At 38.5% G+C, this 20024-nt stretch overlaps 2 protein-coding genes across 2 annotated transcripts in view; one reads left to right on the top strand and one right to left on the bottom strand.

Annotated features, from left to right (window-relative positions):
• Positions 1–20024, top strand: part of CRYL1 (crystallin lambda 1) — a 262310-nt gene that overhangs the window by 132302 nt on the left and 109984 nt on the right. The window lies entirely within an intron of this gene.
• Positions 11323–20024, bottom strand: part of ZMYM2 (zinc finger MYM-type containing 2) — an 89657-nt gene continuing 80955 nt past the window's right edge. Inside the window, exons 21-23 of the mRNA XM_081327381.1 lie at positions 19532–19783; positions 18286–18409; positions 11323–16058 (exon numbers count right to left, since the gene is read on the bottom strand). Coding sequence (XP_081183507.1) covers positions 15866–16058; positions 18286–18409; positions 19532–19783 — 569 coding nt within the window. The 3' untranslated portion in view covers positions 11323–15865. The remainder of the gene's footprint in view (positions 16059–18285; positions 18410–19531; positions 19784–20024) is intronic.

The raw sequence follows: 20024 nt of genomic DNA, 5'->3' as shown, positions 1-20024 counted from the left end.
AGGAATGGCCACCCTGAACCTCTTCACTCTTCCAGCTCTGGATTGCCCAGTGTCTTAATCTGGGCATCTCACTGGGAATGTTCTGTGTTGCCAAAACTCTTATCCACTGATTCTCCAGATGTACATTTCATAACACTGCTGCAGTGCGAATGTGGTCAGGCAAGTAGTGAGTCTTCCAGAGGGCAGGAGGGGACATGGGAAAGTAGTGGGAATGACTTACTGGAGAGACTTGCAACCTTTTCTTCCAGCTTTCCTGTTAACTTTCCATGCAGGAAGCCAGCAGGGAAGATTGAAAATTGCAGTTCCGTGACCATGGGATATTTATTTATTTATTTATTTATTTATTTTTTATTTATTTATTTATTATTTATTTATTTATTTATTTATTTATTTATTTATTTATTTATTTTTGGGACTTATATGCTGCCCTATCTCCCGAAGGACTCAGGGCGGCTAACAACAATAAAAATACAATAATACAAAAGTTAAAAAAAATAAATAAACTAGCAGCCCCATTAATAAGTTAAAAACATTTTAAAAATCCCTGTCAGTCCAGGTCAGCCTGATGGAAAAGAAATGTTTTAAGGCCGCGGCGAAAGGACCGGAGATCTGGGGCCATCCGGAGCTCAAGGGAAAGTTGGTTCCACAGGGCTGGCGCTCCCACAGAGAAGGCCCTCCCCCTGGGGGTCGGCAGCCGACATTGTCTAGCTGACGGCACCCTGAGGAGGCCCTCCCTGTGTGAGCGCACTGGGCGATGGGAAGTCGTTCCCGGCAGTAGACGGTCCTGTTGCAACCATTGTAAAGGAAAGCTGATTGCTAAGGACCCAGATCACAATCCCATGACTGTGGGAGTGCGGGAGTGCTCAGATCTTTGAGGAACAGTGGTACCACTTGATCAGCATTATTGTAACTTCACACACCGTAGTTCCTGAACGATGGTCATTAACTGAGGATTACCCACATAATTTAAATAAAATGGAATTAAAATAAAAAAAATAAAAAATGTTTCATTTCTTATTGCTATTTATGCAGCTTGTAATATTCTTCCTTTGTCCATTCACCAGCTGATCAGCCAAATAACTGGAAAACAGGAAGACATAGTTTTCTTGTTTTCTCTAAGTGAATATGAGAAAAAAGGCCATTTTTCAACCTTTTCCCTACAATACTGCTTGACAAGGGAAGATTTGTTGCTTTCCCTTAATTTCCAGCAACCCTTCCTAAAATCTCTAGGTAGGTGGAGGCAAAGGAGAAGACGAATGAGTATGAATTACCATATTTTCCGGCGTATAAGACGACCCCCTACTTTTTCTGTTAAATTATAGGGTTTGGGCTAATAACTCAATATTTCACTTCCTGGCACACAATCTGCATATTAACAACTCATTTAACATTAGTACCCTTTTTTTATAAGTGCCACGATGTTGCTAAAATAAAAGAGGTAAACTTCGTGACCCTCCCAGCCCGTGCATAAAGCAGAAATGAAAAGTCTTAAGCCTTTCCGTTCCCAAATACCAAGGTTTCCCGAGTTTTGCGCGGTTAAACAAACGGCATTTGCGTATTAATGTTTCTCCACAGAGCACAAAATTCGCCCGAATTAAGGAAAGTGGAGAGCTAAAGAATCTGGGGCTACAGGGAATACCTCTGGCACGACAGGCAACCCTGGGAAACACGAGGACTGTAGCGGCACCCTCAGTTCGAACAATCCGATCCAGAAAGCGCCCGGAGGCTCCTTCATTACTTCTAACAGAACATCTCCAGGCCCACGTCCCGCCCACCTCGCCTTTTAAACCCCTCCCCCTTTTCCCCTGTAACATTTCCCTGCTCCGCCTACTCTGTGATTTGCCCAGCTTTGCTCCTTCCCCGCCAAATGGGCGCCTCGCCTTCATTCCTCTGAGCTCTCTCGCTTGGTGCGCTGCTGCTCTCAGTTCCGCACTCCGTGACCGGGCAAGCGATTCTTCTGGTCGGTGCGGGTCAGGCAGTGCCTCGGCGGGAGCAAAGGTGCTCCCTTCCTACTGTTGAGCGGCGCGCCTCTGGGGACCGCCTGCCCCTCCTCTCGTCGGGGACCTGACAGCCAGCATTGGAAGCGCCAGCATGGCCAGTCCTAGAGAGAGCAATGGTGGCGACTGCAGCCCCATGATCTGACAAGAGTTTTCCCTCCATCACCTGTTCGCTGTTGGCCGCTTAACCACAGGTCGCCATCGCCTACCTCCATTCACCCAGCGATCCCGCTGTCCAGCAGAAAAGATCAGAGAGGTGAATAGTATTTTCCGGCGTATAAGACGACTCGGCGTATAAGATGACCCCCAACTTTTGAGAAGATTTTCATGGGTTAAAAAGTCATCTTATACGCCAGAAAATACGGTATATGAATGACAGTTCACTACACAGTGGTGCTTAAACGTTTGTGAACTCTTTTAAATATTCAATTTGTCTGCACAAAGATTACATAAAATATGATTTGTTCTCATTCACATAAGATTCTTGGGGTTAACATAAGCTAATGTTAATATTTGGATAGTTATCCTTTGGAATAAGAAATCTGTAGAAGTTAATTGCAAATATTCCACAGGTTTTAATAAGTGTGTCATCACAGCTCTGGTATGAAAGTAATTATGGTATTTACCATACCAAGATGAAATTTATGCAATGCTACGACAGGTACAAACTACAATAGACCTAAACCACGAAGAGATTAACATAACTTTGATACTATAAGTGAATATACTTTTAATTTAAATCTACAATCAAAAAACATCCAAAGAATGATGGTAAAGAATGAACAAACAATCCAGACAACAGAATGTGAACTAGAAATAATGACTTAACTGGTGAAGTTACAAATGAAGGGAATTATAACTTAATACAAAGAAGAAAAAACTTACAAGACTTGGATACAACAATAAATATGGAAAAGATACCTTATGCATTAGAACGTCAAAATAAACCTGAGAAGAAAGAAGACTTAACAAAATGGACACTGCTAGGAGAATCATTGTTTGGGAGACAAAAAGCATACATCTTATCTACTATGTATCCTCTACTCCTAAGAATAACTACAAAAATACAAGAACAGGACAAGTTGAAAATATTAATTGGGAAAACAATTTGGCAAAGGAAAAAGATTAGAGACCGGCTGAACAGACTGGATTAGCCCTACCAGATGGAGTATTATATGAGTAAACACTTGTTTGAACATGGCTAAATAAACAAATAACTTTGGCCATAAAGGGACTTGAGAATAAGTGGGATAGGAGATATAAGTAATATAATATTTTTTGATAAGATACAAAATGTAAAAATATTAGGATGTTGTAAGTGAAGGAAAAGTTTGAATTTTAAAGACAAATTAAGTTTGAAAAGATTTAGGATTAAGGAATGATTGAAATATTGAGGGGAAATTAGGCTTAATAAGAACTCTGGAAAAAAGGATATATAGTGATTTAACTAATTTTTACAAATAGAAGTGAAATATAAATTGACTAGAAAGATGTTATGGATAGATATTATGATAGATAAGTAGTATAGTATCTCTATAATATATGAAATATAAAAATACTGGGGTGATATATTTAAATGGAAAATTTGGATATTTATATGTTAAATACTGGGAAAAATATGATTGATAAGAATTGTTTGAATATTATGGAGAAATTGAGCTTAAACAAGATTTATGAAAATAAGATATATGTTGAATCAGTAAGATGAATTTTATGAAAATAACATAAGCTGATAAGGAAAAAATGCTATATATGGATGCTACTATTGTTGGTATAAATATAGAAGAAAATGTTTTTATTTAATCATTTAAATATGGGAAATATAAATAGAAACTGTTTAATGTTGTAGAAGAATACTACTGGGTGAAGAGAAGATGAAGGAAATATATTATTAATTGATATACTAATTATGGAAGTATAAAAATTAATTATTATTGATATTTATTAACTATTAATTGTATATTCTTTTCTAAAAAAATTATGAACCAAGACAACATGCTGTACACCAGGCACTAAGGTTGTTATTGTAAAAAACCAGTAAAACTTTTACAAAAAAAGAAAGTAATTATGGTATTTAACGTGTCCAGACTTAGAGCACTTGAAGATTGTTTTAAAATTATTGCCTTGGGTGAATAAAAGTAAAAACCATAATCATAATTTCCATCTGCACAACGTCTTCTGAAATTAATGTCTCAAGCTTGCTTTAATAAATATTCAAGAATCAGCTCAACAGAATACATTTATAAATAAGAAAGTACCCAATGAAAAACACACACAATTTTAAGCTCGTCAAAAACAAGATATAGTTATTGGCTGTATATTTGTCGAAAAACCTGGTTTGAAACTTAATATATGATGAGCTTGGGGAGAGAAAGTTACAGGTGTTGAGGTGCCACCACAACAGACACTCTATTCCCCAATTGCTATTTGCCTAATATCCAACTGCAGTTTAAAGCACCTTAATCTAAGGCAGACCTGTCAAACACAAGGCCCATGGGCTGGATTTGGATCGAGCCTGGGGCTGTCCCCCGGCAAGGGACCGGCCCCCGCTGCCCCGGTCCTGGTCCACCCCACCCGGCTGGGCACCCCCCCAGCACACGCACAGGAAACGGTGAGCACTTGGGGTTTGGTGGTGGGCAACAGCAGCTGCAGCTCATTTGCCTCACTCCACCCACCACTCCTGACCTCGCCCCATCACACCCACTTATGCCCCACTTTGCCGGGTCTTTCCACTTCTTGTCTGCCTCTGCTTTGCCGGGCCACATCTCACCATGCCCGACCCCACTTTGCTGGGCCTCACCTCTCCTCGCTTGGGCCATAGAGTTCTGTCAGCCTCACTCCCCAGGGCTCGAGGTGCAGCCATCCTTGACCGGGTGACTCACACATTGCTGGCTGTTGGTAGGCTGTGGCTCTGCATGTGGCATGAGTGCCATGTTCCCCTCTCCTGCCCTACCAAGTGGAGCGGAGGGCAACTGGGAGCTGGCCCTTGCCCATGCTCAGCTTGTGCCATTGCACGCTCCCATCTCCCTGCCTTTTGTCCTACAGGCTAGGTCCCGTCCACCAGGCAGCATGGAAGGAGGGAATGAGAAAGAGGGAGGGAAATGGGAAGGAAGGAAGGAAGGAAGGAAGGAAGGGAGGCAGGAGATGGGAATGAGAAAGGGAGGCAGGGAAGGAAGGAGGGTAGGGATGGATGGATGGATGGAGGAAGGAAGGAAAGAAGGAAGGAAGGAAGGAAGGAAGGAAGGAAGGAAGGAAGGAAGGAAGGAAGGAAGGAAGGAGATTGGAATAAGAGGGAGAGAGGGTCTGAGGGAAGTCCTGCCTTAGCACTTGGCCACCAGCAGCCCTGCTGCCCTTTCGCCATCCCCTTGCCCCCTCTTCCTGGCCTACCCTGGGAGTCTCCCATCCTATCACTAAGGATGCTTTGGTTACAAAGCCAGGTCTCCTTGCATGGAGAGGGAGTGGGCCTCCCTGTGACCCATACACTTTGCACTCCTGCACCCACCTTGAGCAATCTGGCTGAGCAAACACAGCAGCAGCAGCCTTGAGGAGGAGGTAAGCACAGCTGGGCACCCCCTTGGGGAAGTGGGGCTGTGCTAGGCTGGGATGTGGGGTCCCAGTGCCACAGGAGCTTGAGGGCTGGGCTGGGTGCTTGTCCCCCACTGCTCAGGACTCTGGCAGCCCGTGCCACCGTCCAGGCCCCCTGCATGGCCTGAGAGGGACAGTGAGGCTCCTCCAGTGGGCCATGCCCTGCTGCTTGCCCCCAGTCCCACCCCCTTCTGCTGGACTCCCTCTGATCTGCCCCAGTCCTGCCCAGGCCCTCACAGGCACCCCTGATGCAAGCAACGTTGAGTTGGCCACACCCACCCCAGCTATGCCCAGCCAGTAGGCTGTGCCCACTCTGGCCATACCCACCCAGCCCCCCCGAGGGAGGGCAACCTCAATGCTGATGTGGCCCTTAATGAAATTGAGTTTCACACCCCTGATCTAAGGTTTTAGGGAAGAATACAAGCTTTTCGGGTATTTATTTATTTGACTGATATATTTCTGCTCTTGCACATGCTCAAACAGTTACACACTGCTTCAATCTGCTAATTGTCCTAAATCAGAAGATGGAATCACATCAGAAAAGAAAATGGAACCCAATAAAGTTCAAAATTTGCCAGTTGTAATGTTTGTTTGAACAACTCACATCAATAGGTTGGTCACTTCATTGTAAACTTTAGAAACTGCATGGTTCTTCACAGACTTGCATACGATACACAACAACAGCATCCCTACAATCATGTGATCAATATCTGCAATCTTCCCTGCTGGCTTCTGACAAGCAAAGTCAATCATTGGTTGGTGTGGTCATGTAATGTTTCACTTAACAACCACTTTGCTTAGTGATGGGGTTACCAGTCCAATTACAGTTGTTAAGTGGGGACTGCTTATATTCCTGTTGGCATTGGTCTAACACAAGGATGGCAAACTTTTGGGACTTGATAGCTTTCAACAGTTTTGTAATGTATGCAAAAGAAAAATGCTAGAACTTCCAAAACAGAAATTGAAAAAAAATGCTACTTAAGATGTAGCAACTTAAAAAAAAAGTTATTTCACATCTAACTGTGGCCAGTCAGATATTTCCAAGAGATCCAGAAGATGGAATGAAAATATTATATTTGAAGGAAAGGCTGTTTCACTGTTGTCATCACTGGTGTGCTTGTGTGTGTCTGTGTATATAAATAGTTTTAATTTAGCAACCATACTTGGTTGTTAAGCAAGGCAGGCGCTAAGTGAAATTTAGATTAGATAACCTTTATTGTCATTTTTTACTGTGGGCACAACGGCACATATTAAAAATGAAATTTAGTTGCTTGCTCTCAAAGTGTACACATACATAACACACATTTAAACGTATTTTATACAACATATGTATAGACCTACACCCTTACATATAAGTAAAATGATTTATATGTAAAATCATGACTGTGCTTATGATCCTGCTTCGGCCTATCTTTTCTTTACAGAAATGTAAAGGTCATAAATATGAGAACAGGTGACAGGTGACAGTGCAATTTGCTACCAAAGTTTGGTGGCAATCAGTACCATTGATAATGAGGGATTGTAATAAAAAGTCCCCTTTTTTCTTATTACACCCAGTGTAATTTTCCCCCTCTTTTTTGTTCCTTGAAGTTAGCGACCAAATAATCAGTTATACATGGGGAATATCAAAAGAACTTTTTGCATTGCATTTTAACTTATAAAAATACTGCCAAGAACTCTTGCAATGATTGCATACAAATAAATAAAAATAAAAATGGTTGAACTTCCCCCACTGCCTGCCCTCTTTAAGAAGTCTCTATTAATGGGCTTTGGTCATAAACAAGGAAGGAGCATTTTAGTGACATATGAGGATGAAGGTTTGGACCCTTGGAAGGCTGGGAATGTGGCCATAAGAAACACTATCTTGCTTTACAGTCTTGTTTAACATGCTTCTTGACTGGAGAAAAGAGTGTATCAGCAAGAGAGACGTTGCAAGATTATTCACCTTTGTTAACGGAAGTTTATGATCAATACTCCTGTAACCCAGAAACTTTAGACACTTGGATACATGCAAATCTCTTTCTGTCCCTTAGGTTATCATCCTGATTGAGTCATTTAAGAAAGTACCTTCAAAACATCCAGCTTTATAACATGAAGATAATCTACCTTTAATCCCCCAAAATCTTCACCTTAAATATGGATCAGCAAGTTGTCATACTTCATTTTAGAAGTCTCCACCTCTTTTTAATTTTGCAAGAAGGTTTTTGTAAGAAGGTGCTAGGATCAGGAAGTGTTCTCTCATGTTGCTTAATCAGTTTGATGCAACTCCTAAAAATCAAAATGCTATTCTCAGTAATTCTACTTGAAGAGATCTTCATTAAATGGGATTGAACAATCATTCATCCTTAATAGCTCTGTTCTTCAACTCTTTTTAAAAGATCTTTTTTAAAAATCTAAATTAAAATCAAAATTAATATGTTGATTAATAAACTGACACTGGAAACCTCATTAGAAAAGCACCCCCCCCCCAAAAAACCCCACAATCTGGGTGATCAGAAAAACTGCAATATATTTATCCCTGAAAAAAGATGAATGAGGGCCAATGTGATACAGGGAGTCCTGGATTTACAACCATCACTAGGACCAGAATTTGATTGCTAAATTATTAAGTGAGTTGTGCCTGATTTTATGACCTTTGCTATGCTGTTAAGTGAATTGCTGCAGTTATGTAAATCAGGTAGGAAGCAAATCCAACTTCTCCCATTGACTTGACTTGTTAGAAACATTTGGGAAACTCATAAATGGGGATCACAAGACCCATGGTGCTGCAACAATTATAAATATATACTAATTGCCAAGCACCTTAATTTTAATTACATGACCGTGGGGATGCTTCAACGGTTGTAAATTGAGGAATCCCTGTAGTACTGATTGATAGTTATATTATTTATCATACTAACTTTGGATTTTGGGATTAGGGTGGGTAGTAAATACTATAAATGGATGGATGGATGAAATATGAAGCTCAATATCTCTTTATTGTTCTAAAAATGAAGGACATGGAATTATCGCCTTAAATTACTGGAAGGCACTTGTTAGGGTAGCCAATTACAGATGGAGTTTCTTACTTTCATACAATATAAGTATTTAGAGAAAGGCTGGGGAGATTATGGTTGCAGGTTTGGGCTGCAAAAATCAGGATCTCTCTTAACATTTTGCTGCCATCTACTGGCAGATCTTTCAATACTCTTTAATTTGGGATTCTGCATTAAACAGTGAATGAGATAACTTAAATCAGGGGTCCTCAAACTTTTTAAACAGGGGGCCAGTTCACGATCTTTCAGTCTTAAATAATTATGTTACATGTTGCTCTGCCAAAAAAAAAGAGAAAGAAACTTTGCTGAACTTTAGTTCAAAAACAGCAATGAGTTCTTGGGACCATAAATATCTTATTTTGAAATTGGAGAGTTTAGCTTTGCAGAACTGAAAGGAAAAAAACAGGATCATAAAGACTATTATTTATTTAATTTATTAGTTACCCAACTCCAACAAACTCTTAAACTTAAAAATTCTATATATGAGTGTTGCTTGCAGGTACAGTTGATAGTTTCATGATGTCTTTCCTAAATATGTCAGAATTGTGTGACGGCGAGATGGGCAACATATAAATTTAATAAATAATAATAGCAAATAGATGAATGCAATCTCACTTGAATGACGGAACAGATTATGACCCAGATTAAAAACAAAACGGCAGGGAAACAGAAAATTTATTCTGGGGCATCAATTTCCACTCTAGATAACAAGATTAAAGTTTAAAAAAACATATGAAGTATGGATAGGAATAATATGGACTTATTTTTGATAATTGAACTCTGTATTTTAGCATGTCATGGGAACAAAACCTATGTATCACTGGAAAATGAAACATCTATTCTGCCTGCTTGTAGAATACAAATTTAGCGGAGTACAAAATCTCTAGATGGAACAATCACACTTATTCCATCACAGATTACCACATTCAGTTTTTAATTTTTTTCTATTTTATCATCATTTAAGTTTCAATCTTCTGCCACCAGAGAAGGGAATTTTCCAATTTTTCAAAGCAAAATCTTAATGAATCAAATAATAATACTGCCACCTACCCTTTACAAGCACAATACCCAAATCAGTTGTTTATGAAAAGCTAGAAGATATTATTAAATACCTAAGCTTTCTACAAAATCAGAAAGTATAGGATTGTGCCATATAGCAAAAGCCATGTCTGCTAATATAATTACTGTATCTCAATGCACAAATCCTGAGTACACACATGCACAGATAAGCTACCATCTTAAGATCCCTAAGAAATCTTAAAGATCAGGGGTTGTTTTTTTGATGTCCTAAAGCTCTGAAATTTTTCAAAATTTTCCTGTGCAAGAGGGAGAAAAGCAGGAGGGAGGGAGAAGGAGAGAAAGAGAGAGAGAGAGAGAGAGAGAGAGAGAGAGAGGGAGGGAGAGAGAGAGGGAGGGAGAGAGAGATTCTCCTTTGTAAGCTGTACAAAGCTCTATAATCAGTGCTTTTCCACTGTCAGACATTAAAGCAAAGAAAAATGATTTGTGCTGCAAATGCCTGCCAATCTTTTTCTTTCAAATGCCCCCTGCCCCTTCCTCCTCCCCCCAAAAACAGATAATGGCCATCCCACTGAGAGCAATGTAAAGACAATGTGTGTAAATGAGATGTGGCTTCATAAAATTTTATTTTATTTATTTTAATTCCATTTATATCCCGCCCTTCTCCGAAGACTCAGGGCGGCTTACAAGCTTAGCAGTAGCCTTCATTCTATGTATATGCCTGCTTGTTAGGGCTTTCACACACACCCCAAGCGGCATTATTACAAAGTCAGCTTAATTGCCCCCAACAATCTGGGTCCTCATTTTACCTACCTCGGAAGGATGGAAGGCTGAGTCAACCTTGAGCCTGGTGGGATGCGAACCTGCACTAATTGCAGGCAGCTGGTGTTACTTAAGGAGGCATTAGCCCACTGCTCCACCAAAGATAACAAGGATTCCAAAAGGTTGGAGACCTCTGTCCTATATCATTTCAGACAAATAGTTGTCTGATCTCTTCTTGAAAACCTCGAGTGATGGAGCACCCATAAGGTCTCCAGGCAAACTGTTCCACTGATTGATTGATTGTACTGTTTAAGCAGAAAATTTCTGCTTGATTTTAGGTTGGATTTCTCTTTTGATAATCTTGTTGACAATTTGATTCTGAACGATGTGGGTCATTCATCTTTTTATAAATCAGGAAAAAAATTGAACTCTTTCTAGAAAGAAAAAAAAAACCCGACACTGGTAAATCTCATTCATTACTTGAATTAATGGATTAATCAGGCTCTCTTGGAAGATCTTACAGAATATTGCAGGAAATCTATCAGGATCTCAAGATACTTTAAGTTTTAAGTTGCATGATATGCTTAAAGTGGAGTTTCTACCAAAGTATTTTGTAAATTGTAGGCTCTGAACCTGGCTTTACATAAGCACATAGACCATGATTAAAAACAATAATTAAGGAGCTGCAGATGCAGGTAGAAAATAGTGCCTTGTGAATACTTGTATGCCATGAAAAAGCAGCCATATTAGTACAACTCTACAACTGTTTATGAACCTTCTAGAGACCCATTAATCTATTCTAAAACCCCCAGAACAACCGGAAAGAACAGCTAATGTTGATGCTGAATGTTTTATGACTCTTGAAAGTTTTGAAAATATTACACACTTAAGTTTTGTGATCATTATTAAGCTGCCGAGTCTTCTTTTGAGGAGGAGCAAATTAAATTTTATTTTTTAAAAATTAGACAGTAAAACTAAAATAAACAAACAAAATTTTAAGAAACTGAGCGGAAAAAAGACAGCATAGCATTAAATAAACAAATACAATTATATACAGAAAGTTAACTACATATCAGCAGCAAATTCTGATCATTTTTACTGCAAAGAACAACTTTCTCATCAAAGAGATGTGCCAGGCAATACTCAGCTTGATGCACACACATTGCATTTCTGATAACACCACTGCCTTCCATGAGGCTTTTTCATTCTCTGCCCATTTATCGCAATTATCTTAACCATGGAGCTCTATTGCAGTGTATACATTGTACTAAGCCAAAACCGAGAAATCCCCATCATGGATTATCATACCATGTGAATCAATAGTTATTCTGCATCAGGACTAACCATGGCTATTAAAACCTAGATTTTTCTGTTTGTAGCTAGTCTGAAATTATGAGTTAACAAACTTTCTTTTTCAATCAAATTTACATCCTGTGCCATGGTTAAAGCCAAGTAAGGGTGGGGGTGGGGGGAGATCATGGCTACCAGATCAGAAGCATTACTTTGTTGCTGACTAAGCTTATGTATTTCACTTTAGTGGGATTCACACCTTGTAAACTGAGCATTGTTTTTTTCTCTTAAAATGTAATTCATAACTAAAGTACGTTGTTGTTAAAAGTCTATTAACATAGCTATATGTAATGTTGTATTTCATTGGAAGAAACACATTTTTGTCTGTGGTTACATGATAAAGTTACACATTTTGTTTTACTTCTACACACAAATGGAACTCTTTAAACAAGGTTATAGGATTATTGTGCCATGTAAACTCAAAACAGCTGCCATTTTTTATTCCCATAAATACGATAACTTTAAAGGAGAGCATCTGGCTTATCCTGATTCAATGCAGTAACATGTGAAGCCTGTAATCTAGGTTAAAGAGTCATATGTGGCAGGGATTAAAATGGGACTGTACATATGCTTGGTAACTATTGGTAACCATGCATGTTGCACTTTACAGCGAAAACCTGCAAAGATGTTTATTTCTTAAAATAGATATCCAGAACCGCAACTGAAGGTGAATTGAACAGATTGATCAAAATCCCTCCATTAAAAAATAAATTTAAGACACATCCAAGCCTCTTGTCTAAAAGTAAAAAAAAAAAGGAAAGTCCCTGAGCTCCAAGTTATGATCATCTATACATGTTTGAACTGTTTCTTTTTGTTTAGTATCATATCAAAATAGTTTTGAGTTTTGGCCTGAATATAATAAATACCCTTCAAAAACTTGAAGATTGTTATTGCTATCTAAAAAAAATGTATGAGATCCAAGTCTAGATCGGTGTTTCTCAACCTTGGCAACTTTAAGATGTGTGGACTTCAACATGGCTATATGAGGAATTCTGGGAATTGAAATTCACACAACCTAAAGGGCTGAAAAACACTGGTCTAAGATTGATCCTTGCTGATGAAGGACACATATTTTACTTGACTATATACCCAGTGTTTGGAATCAATCCACCATCAAGATTCATGGACTGTTTGGGCATGGAAAACATAAAAACATTTGATGCTTGAAAGATAAATCTGTACCTCAGTTGCAATAATTTCTGATCCATGTTTTTTTTATATAATTTGAATTACAGTTTTCTGATGGAGGCAAGGAGAGCATTTTCAAGTAATAAAATCAAATTGTCAGGCCTTCCCCACCTTCCAGTTTTATGAATGGGAGGGTGAATTTCAATATTATACCATTATATTAACTCAGTATGTAGTTTTTCTTCTTTTAGTAATTAATTTGCTGTATTAACATACTGTAATAGAAAATACACCTTAGCTTATTTTTTTATGAATGCATTGAATTGATACTAAAGAAACATAACTTTTAATGCCTACTATAAGAATGATATAATGGTAATAAAAGAACTGCAGGGGAAAAAAGATAAATAGCACAATTTCTAGTATGGATCTTAAAAAGGTTATTTTTTCCCCAATATCTAATCCTGAAGATTATTTTAGCATGCTATTTTCAATACAGCTAATATTTAAGTCTCCATGCAGAGTAAAAACATGGTGATGTGCTTTTTGACTGTTCTTCAGTTATGATTTTGTGTTGAATACCCTGATTGGTCTTTAGAATCCCCACAGAGGCTAGATTTTTGATTTCCACAATAGCTTCAAAAGACTCATCTCTATATTTAGATTATTCTGGTTTTGAATAAGGTTGCTTTCTCCCTAACCTTTGCATGTTTTGGGGATAAAATGGCATCCTTGAAATGACAAATGACCATCTCTTGATTTTGTTGGCACAGCCTTAAACTAAAAACACACATACACACAAATAAGCATGTGATATATTGCATGAAAATCCGTACCACAAATCAATTTGTTATTTTTTAAAGTACCACAATTTTGTGGCAAAAGCATTTACATGAATAATAAAATGCTCAGTTGTAGTGCCCCCAGCCACTTCCCTATGTCATTACCATCATGGGAATCTGTAATTCTGGATGTGCAGTCAGTACATGCAGAGTACGCATTCTACCACAATATTCTCATTCTATTGTAAGGGCCTATGTCCAAGCACGCCTGGTGAAATAATAAAATATTTTCAAATTAATAAATAATGGTTCCTTTTATGAACATATACGATGAATGTTAATTCCTGCCTGCCATGTTCAGTCCAAGGAATCTAGCATGTTTGAGACTATGTAGCTCTGTCTCATACTGGTCCACGGTTTACTAAATGATGGACATCAGCAAGACACTTGTTCAAGAATCATCTTTAATGTGAAACTGTTAGCATGCTGAGTATTTCTGCACTGCACTGAAGAAAACATCAGGTAGTATATATTCAATAATGTACAACCTAAAAATGGGGCCAAGCAACAAGCAAATACAACTGTATAATTCTTATATGCAAGTATAGGGTTATACCAGAGGCGTCAGGGAAGGAGTATTAGTATCGAAAATCAGGATGACTTCCCTTCCTCTCATAAAAAGGAGGACTTTGGTTGCCACCATCATCTGGACTGTTTTAACTTTCATACACTACTGGTTATTTGCTGGGCCTCCAACCCTTCCCTTTGCTTTGGTGCCTGAAAAACCAATCCTTCAAACTCCAGGAATTCTCTACAATTGGGACTCCACAGAGCCATAGAGAATTAATGAGAGGCAAAAACTGCTGTGCATCTCTGAAAACCTTTCTCTTTGTGCAAGCATTTCTGGATGACTACTTACAAAAGGCAAAATGCAGCTGCATCATTTGTGCTGAACCTGTCGGAATTCTGCAGCCGCCATTCATATAGCCCATATCTGAACAAGAAATATTCCAGATGATGGGGAGCAAAGATTTTAGGGAATGAAGATAATAAATGAATGTATAAGTACATACAACAAAGTAAAGATTTCATTTGTAGAATTGCAGACATTTTTATGCCGTAATCTGTTAATGAAGGTAGAGCAATTTTCAGCAGTGGATGTCAAGTTATAGAATTTTCTCCCCCAAAGAGCTTTCTCAACACCTACCTGTCTTTTCAATACTAAACCTGTTCTTATGTCTTCCAATTAAAATTATTATATTGCTGTTAGGTTTTAATTGGCTGCTATATGCTATTTATTTTTGCTGCATTTCTTTTATTTATTCTTGGATATGCCTTCCAGTTAATATATTGAAGAAAAGCATAAAGAATATTAACACGTAAGATAGATGTATATTTTGAATTTAAGTAAAAATTCAAACAAAAGTTTGTAGTACACATCCTATCCAAGGGCGAAATCCAAATGGATACATTTTTCCCTCTTGTGCTCTTATCTAAAATACACTGTATTTGTAAGTTCAAATTCAGAGAATCACAAATAAGGAAAGATACTAAGATTTTTTTTAATAAGAGCAACTCAGAAAAGTAATTTTCACCAGCATTGATTCACATTACAGTACATCAATATTAACAGCATTCTCTTTTTTTTTCTATTTTTGGTACATAAGATGGAACCTTTCTACATAACCTCATAAGGCATCAGTAACTAAGAGTAAAAAACCTATTAGTTTACAATTTATTTAAAAAATTCAGAAATACACAGCAAGTCCTAAACTTTAGTAGTGCTATCCATACACAACTACCTGGTTTCAGAACCTATTTAAAAGCCCCAACTCTTTCAAGGAAGCTCTGCAACAGTGATGTTGTGCAATATGGATGTTCCTTACTATGACACCCTCCCCCCCCCGAATATTACACATGGCACATTCTCATTCAAATTTTGCAATGTAAAAAGTTACAAACATATCTAACCAAATAAATAATAATTAAAAATGAATGTGTTTGTTAAGTATCCTAAAACCACTATGCAGAATAATGGCCGTTTTCTCTCACATATTATATACATGGTAATACCCAGCAAAGGGTACACTGCTACAAAACATGTTAAACAAAGAGTAAACTTGAAATGTTTGATTATTTCTTTTCCATAGTAAAAATCTAGCAGCTTGACTAGCTAATGCTGTTGTGTTTTCTTGAATTTGGGAAGTGTTTAATCTATGTCTTCATCCAGTTCGTAATTGTCTTTATCATAAATATCTTTTACTAAAAGAACCCGTACAAGCATATTTTCCAAAGTATTGCGGTCCACTGAAGTGGAAGTATACCAAATGGAACTCTCGGAAGATATTGGGCAAGCTGGCTGCAAATAGAACACGTCCATTCTCTGAGTGAGATTAGGTGGGCTGAAAGGAATAAAACAAGAGCAAAATTAATAAGGGACGCATATTATTTTAACTATGTGGTCACTGTGATAGCCTCAGTTTAAATCATAACATAAAGTAGGTTAGAGCAGAAGGAATATTTATTTACCAGATAGCAGCTATTGACTTTTAAATATCAATGAAATATTCACTTCGTACAATCTGGATTTCTATAGTAGTGCTATTCTACAGGTAGTCCTTGCTTCTTCTTCTTCTTAACTTTCTCCTTTACCTCTTTGGGTGTCAAGGGAGATACTGTACAAAGTTCTGTAAGTCCTTGCTTAATGATCCTAATTAGGGCTGGAATTTCCATTGCTGAGTGATACAGTCATTAAGCGTAACATCACCCGACTGCACAATTTTTGATAGTCCTGGTTGCAATCATAAAGCAGGGATTGTGCCGTTGTTAGGCTAGGTCTCATGTTTCTCCTGCTCTGCTACAAGTTGCCTTTGCTTCAACTCCCCCCTGCACCTATTTTCCCTCTACCTTTGACCACCCTGGACTCTGCTGCCCTGAACCCTCACTGCCCTTCACTACTCCCAGTGGAGCTTTGCTAACTTCTTCCTAGTACCGATGAGGTGTATTTGAACCTGGAACTTCACAAGGCAGCTGCTGGGCCAAATGAAGCTTTGGGAAGATTATACAAGGCCAGCAGATTCATCACAAAGGGCCAGGCCAGGAGCACCTTGTGAGCATCACAAAAAGCCAGGCCAGGAGCACCTTTTGACAGCAGGAGGAAGAAGAGGGCGGCAGTGGTACAAGGCAATAGGGATTCAGGGTGGAGTACAAGTCAGTGAGGGCAGCAGGAGTAGTGGATTGCAGGGTGGCAGACCCAGGAAAGTATGAGACAGCTTTGAAAGGCAAGAGGTGGGGTGGAGATTGAGGGTGAGAGAGTTCAAGGGCACCCTGAGGTGGTCAACATGGGCAGGCTACTTGATTATGTGACTGTGAGAGTGCCACAATGGCTATAACTTCAAAGACCAGGTCTAAATGCCATTTGATTAGCACCATTGTAATTTCAAACTGTTGCTGAAAGATGGCTATTAAGTGGGGACTACCTGTATAGATTTTGTTTTACTGCCATGAAACGATATTACTGACATAATCACCCTGTTTATAAAGTCAAATAATTCTAATTTGTAAACGTAACTTATATTTTGTTCAGTGGAACAACTTGCCTCCAGAAGTTGTGAATGCTCCAACACTGGAAGTTTTAAAGAAGAGACTGGACAACCATTTGTCTGAAATGGTATAGGGTTTTCCTGCCTGAGCAGGGGGTTGGACTAGAAGACCTCAAAGGTCCATCCCAATTCTGTCATTCTGTTATTTTACTTACAATGTTCTACTTACTAAAAACTTCCTGATGTGTCCCTATATTGGCTTCTTAGAAGTAACACAAAAGTTCCTGTTCCTGTAATAGCTGGTTTTAGGTGGTCTGTGCCTGAATTTGAAATATACTCGCTGCAAGTATTTTGGACTGGGTTAAGGAGACTGACATGTATAAAACAAAACAGGATGTTTGTTCCGGCAAAGTGGTTCAGTTAAGGAGCAAAGGAAAACCAAGGATATCAGCAGCTGACAAGAGGTTGGAGGGATGCTGGGACCTGAGTAATGATGGCTGTTGAGATGAGCGTACTAGTAGCATAGGCTGTGCATATCACTGATGGCAGGGGCTGAGGAATGGGGAGGGAAGGTGGGCCAAGGGGATATGCCACCCTGGGACCTTGGAGGGAGAAGGTGCTGGGACAAGCAAGGCAAAGAGGAAAGGGAAGATGCTGGGAAGATAGGAAGAACAGCACTGCTATAGAGCTGAGAGGGTGATGTACTGCAGTGTTACCCCTTCTTGTCTAGTCTGGATTTTGTTTGCTCCAAAACCTGGAGGAACACCTGAGTATTCTGAGTTTTGGCCCATTAAGTATGAAACAGCTGCTAAGCATGAAACAGGTGATTAGATGTGTGAACATCTAGGATGCTGCAAAGTATGTCTGTAAACAGGATTGTTTAATACATTTAGAAGAAGATTGGGACACAAGACCACTTAGCAGACACAATCACTGAACATGAGTGATATTATAATTAATATATAGTTTGATGGTTTCCTTGCGCTGGAATGTTTTCAAGTGCTCCCTGATGGAAATTCTAAAACCAAATGAAAAAAAAGGTCCACATATAGACACAATTAAAATCTTTTTTTTAAAAAAAAAATACCTCCTAGATAAATAGCATTCAAACATTTTCACAGGACATCTAGAAGGATCTGCGATGTTTTCCATTTGTTCAAATACTGGCTCATCGTCTTCATGCTTCCTTTTTCCAGCAGTAATTTTATCTTCTTTTTTAAAAAAGAAAATTATACAATATGATTTTTATTATTTTATTTTTAAAATGGACATATTATATCACACAGGGACTAAATTAAATACAAAAACAACAGCTATAATGTTGTGATGCTGCAATCACGGTCTTACCTGAAGGGAGATTCAGGAATATTTTTTCAGGATCTTTTTTTTTCAGTTAAATATATATATTTTTAGTAAAAGCCTTTTTTCAGCAACTTCATCGAAGTAATTTTAACTGTGGCTTTATCAAGGAAAAGACGAAAAACCTAAGTTCCAGTTCCAGTTATTTTTCTTTTCTGAATAAAGACTCTATCCACACAAGTATTTTATCTTACAAAATAAGCTGAGAATCTGATTTTCCACCTTTCCTTTAAATTTGCTATTTAAACCAAATATGCTATTCTAATTCATCAGTCTGTTCCAAGTTGGCAGCTACATGATTCTGTTCAGTCGCTTAAAAGTAATTAGTTACTTAGCTTACTTGTTTTTAATTCCACTAATAGTAAAGGATGGCTTGTTGAACTAATTAGTCCATAACACCGAGCTACTAAACCAGAGGTGTCGAACTGGCGGTTGACAGGCCGGATGCGTCACGTGCAGGCCATGCCCACCCTGGCTCCACAAAGGCAAAAAACATTGCGATACATCATGTGATGCGATCGAGTTTGACACCCGTGAACTAAACCAAAACCAAACAAATCACATATAACAATGTATAATATGCGAACCTAGTTAATATGAGGACAAGTATAGTTAAGGTGAATGACATTTAAAGAGTAAACAATAAGGTCCTGAATTTAATCTCTGGGTAGAGACATACAAAGTTTGAAAACTGTGGAGAAGTACTGTCAGCAGTGTGTGTGTGTGTGTGTGTGTGTGTGTGTGTGTGTGTGTGTGTGTATACAATAGTGAATCACTATATCTTGTATTATTTTCTTTTCTTTCTACAACCTACGTAAAACACATCCCTCTGCTTCAGATAGAGACCAGTGAGTAATAGAAAAAAAATCATATCCAAGTATCACAGAGGCCCCAGTGTCTTTCTACAATGTCTACTGGTTTTGCAAGCAGTGTAGCTCAGTAACCTTTGCCATGGAGAGAAAAAGTTGCAATACCTTCATTATCTGTTCCACACAGAGAGGAAACCTGATATCTAAGACAAGCTTTGCTTTCCATCGTTAGAGGATTCTTCTTCCAATGTCTATAAACAGTGCCAAAGGAAAGTCTTAAGTGCTGCTCCACTGTTTTCAGACCAAAATACTTGGTGTTGAAGTAGAATAGTGTATTTAAAAGAGCAGCTGGAGAATGGGATCCCAACTGTTTAATCTTCCAGAGATAGTCCTCCTCAACTCGAGAAAATATTGAACCTGACAGGTGAAAAAGAAAAGACTTATAAAGAACCAGCCTGTAAACAGACTTAAGCAAATCCAACATAAAAAACTTAAGAAAATAAAAAAGTTATATTAATCTGAAAAAACCATGTGAAATATTTAAGACCAAGTACCTTAGCCCAACAAATTAACCAAAGACTGTGCTTATAAACTCAACATTCTTTACATAGGTAAAGGTAAAGGTTCCCCCGCACATGCGTGCTAGTTGTTTCCGACT

This window comes from Vipera berus (assembly GCF_964194415.1).
Source record: "Vipera berus genome assembly, chromosome: 4".
In the NCBI taxonomy this organism is placed as follows: Eukaryota; Metazoa; Chordata; class Lepidosauria; order Squamata; family Viperidae; genus Vipera; species Vipera berus.
The sequence above is the reverse complement of the archived record's forward strand: the minus strand, read 5'-3'. Positions and strand labels throughout refer to the sequence as shown.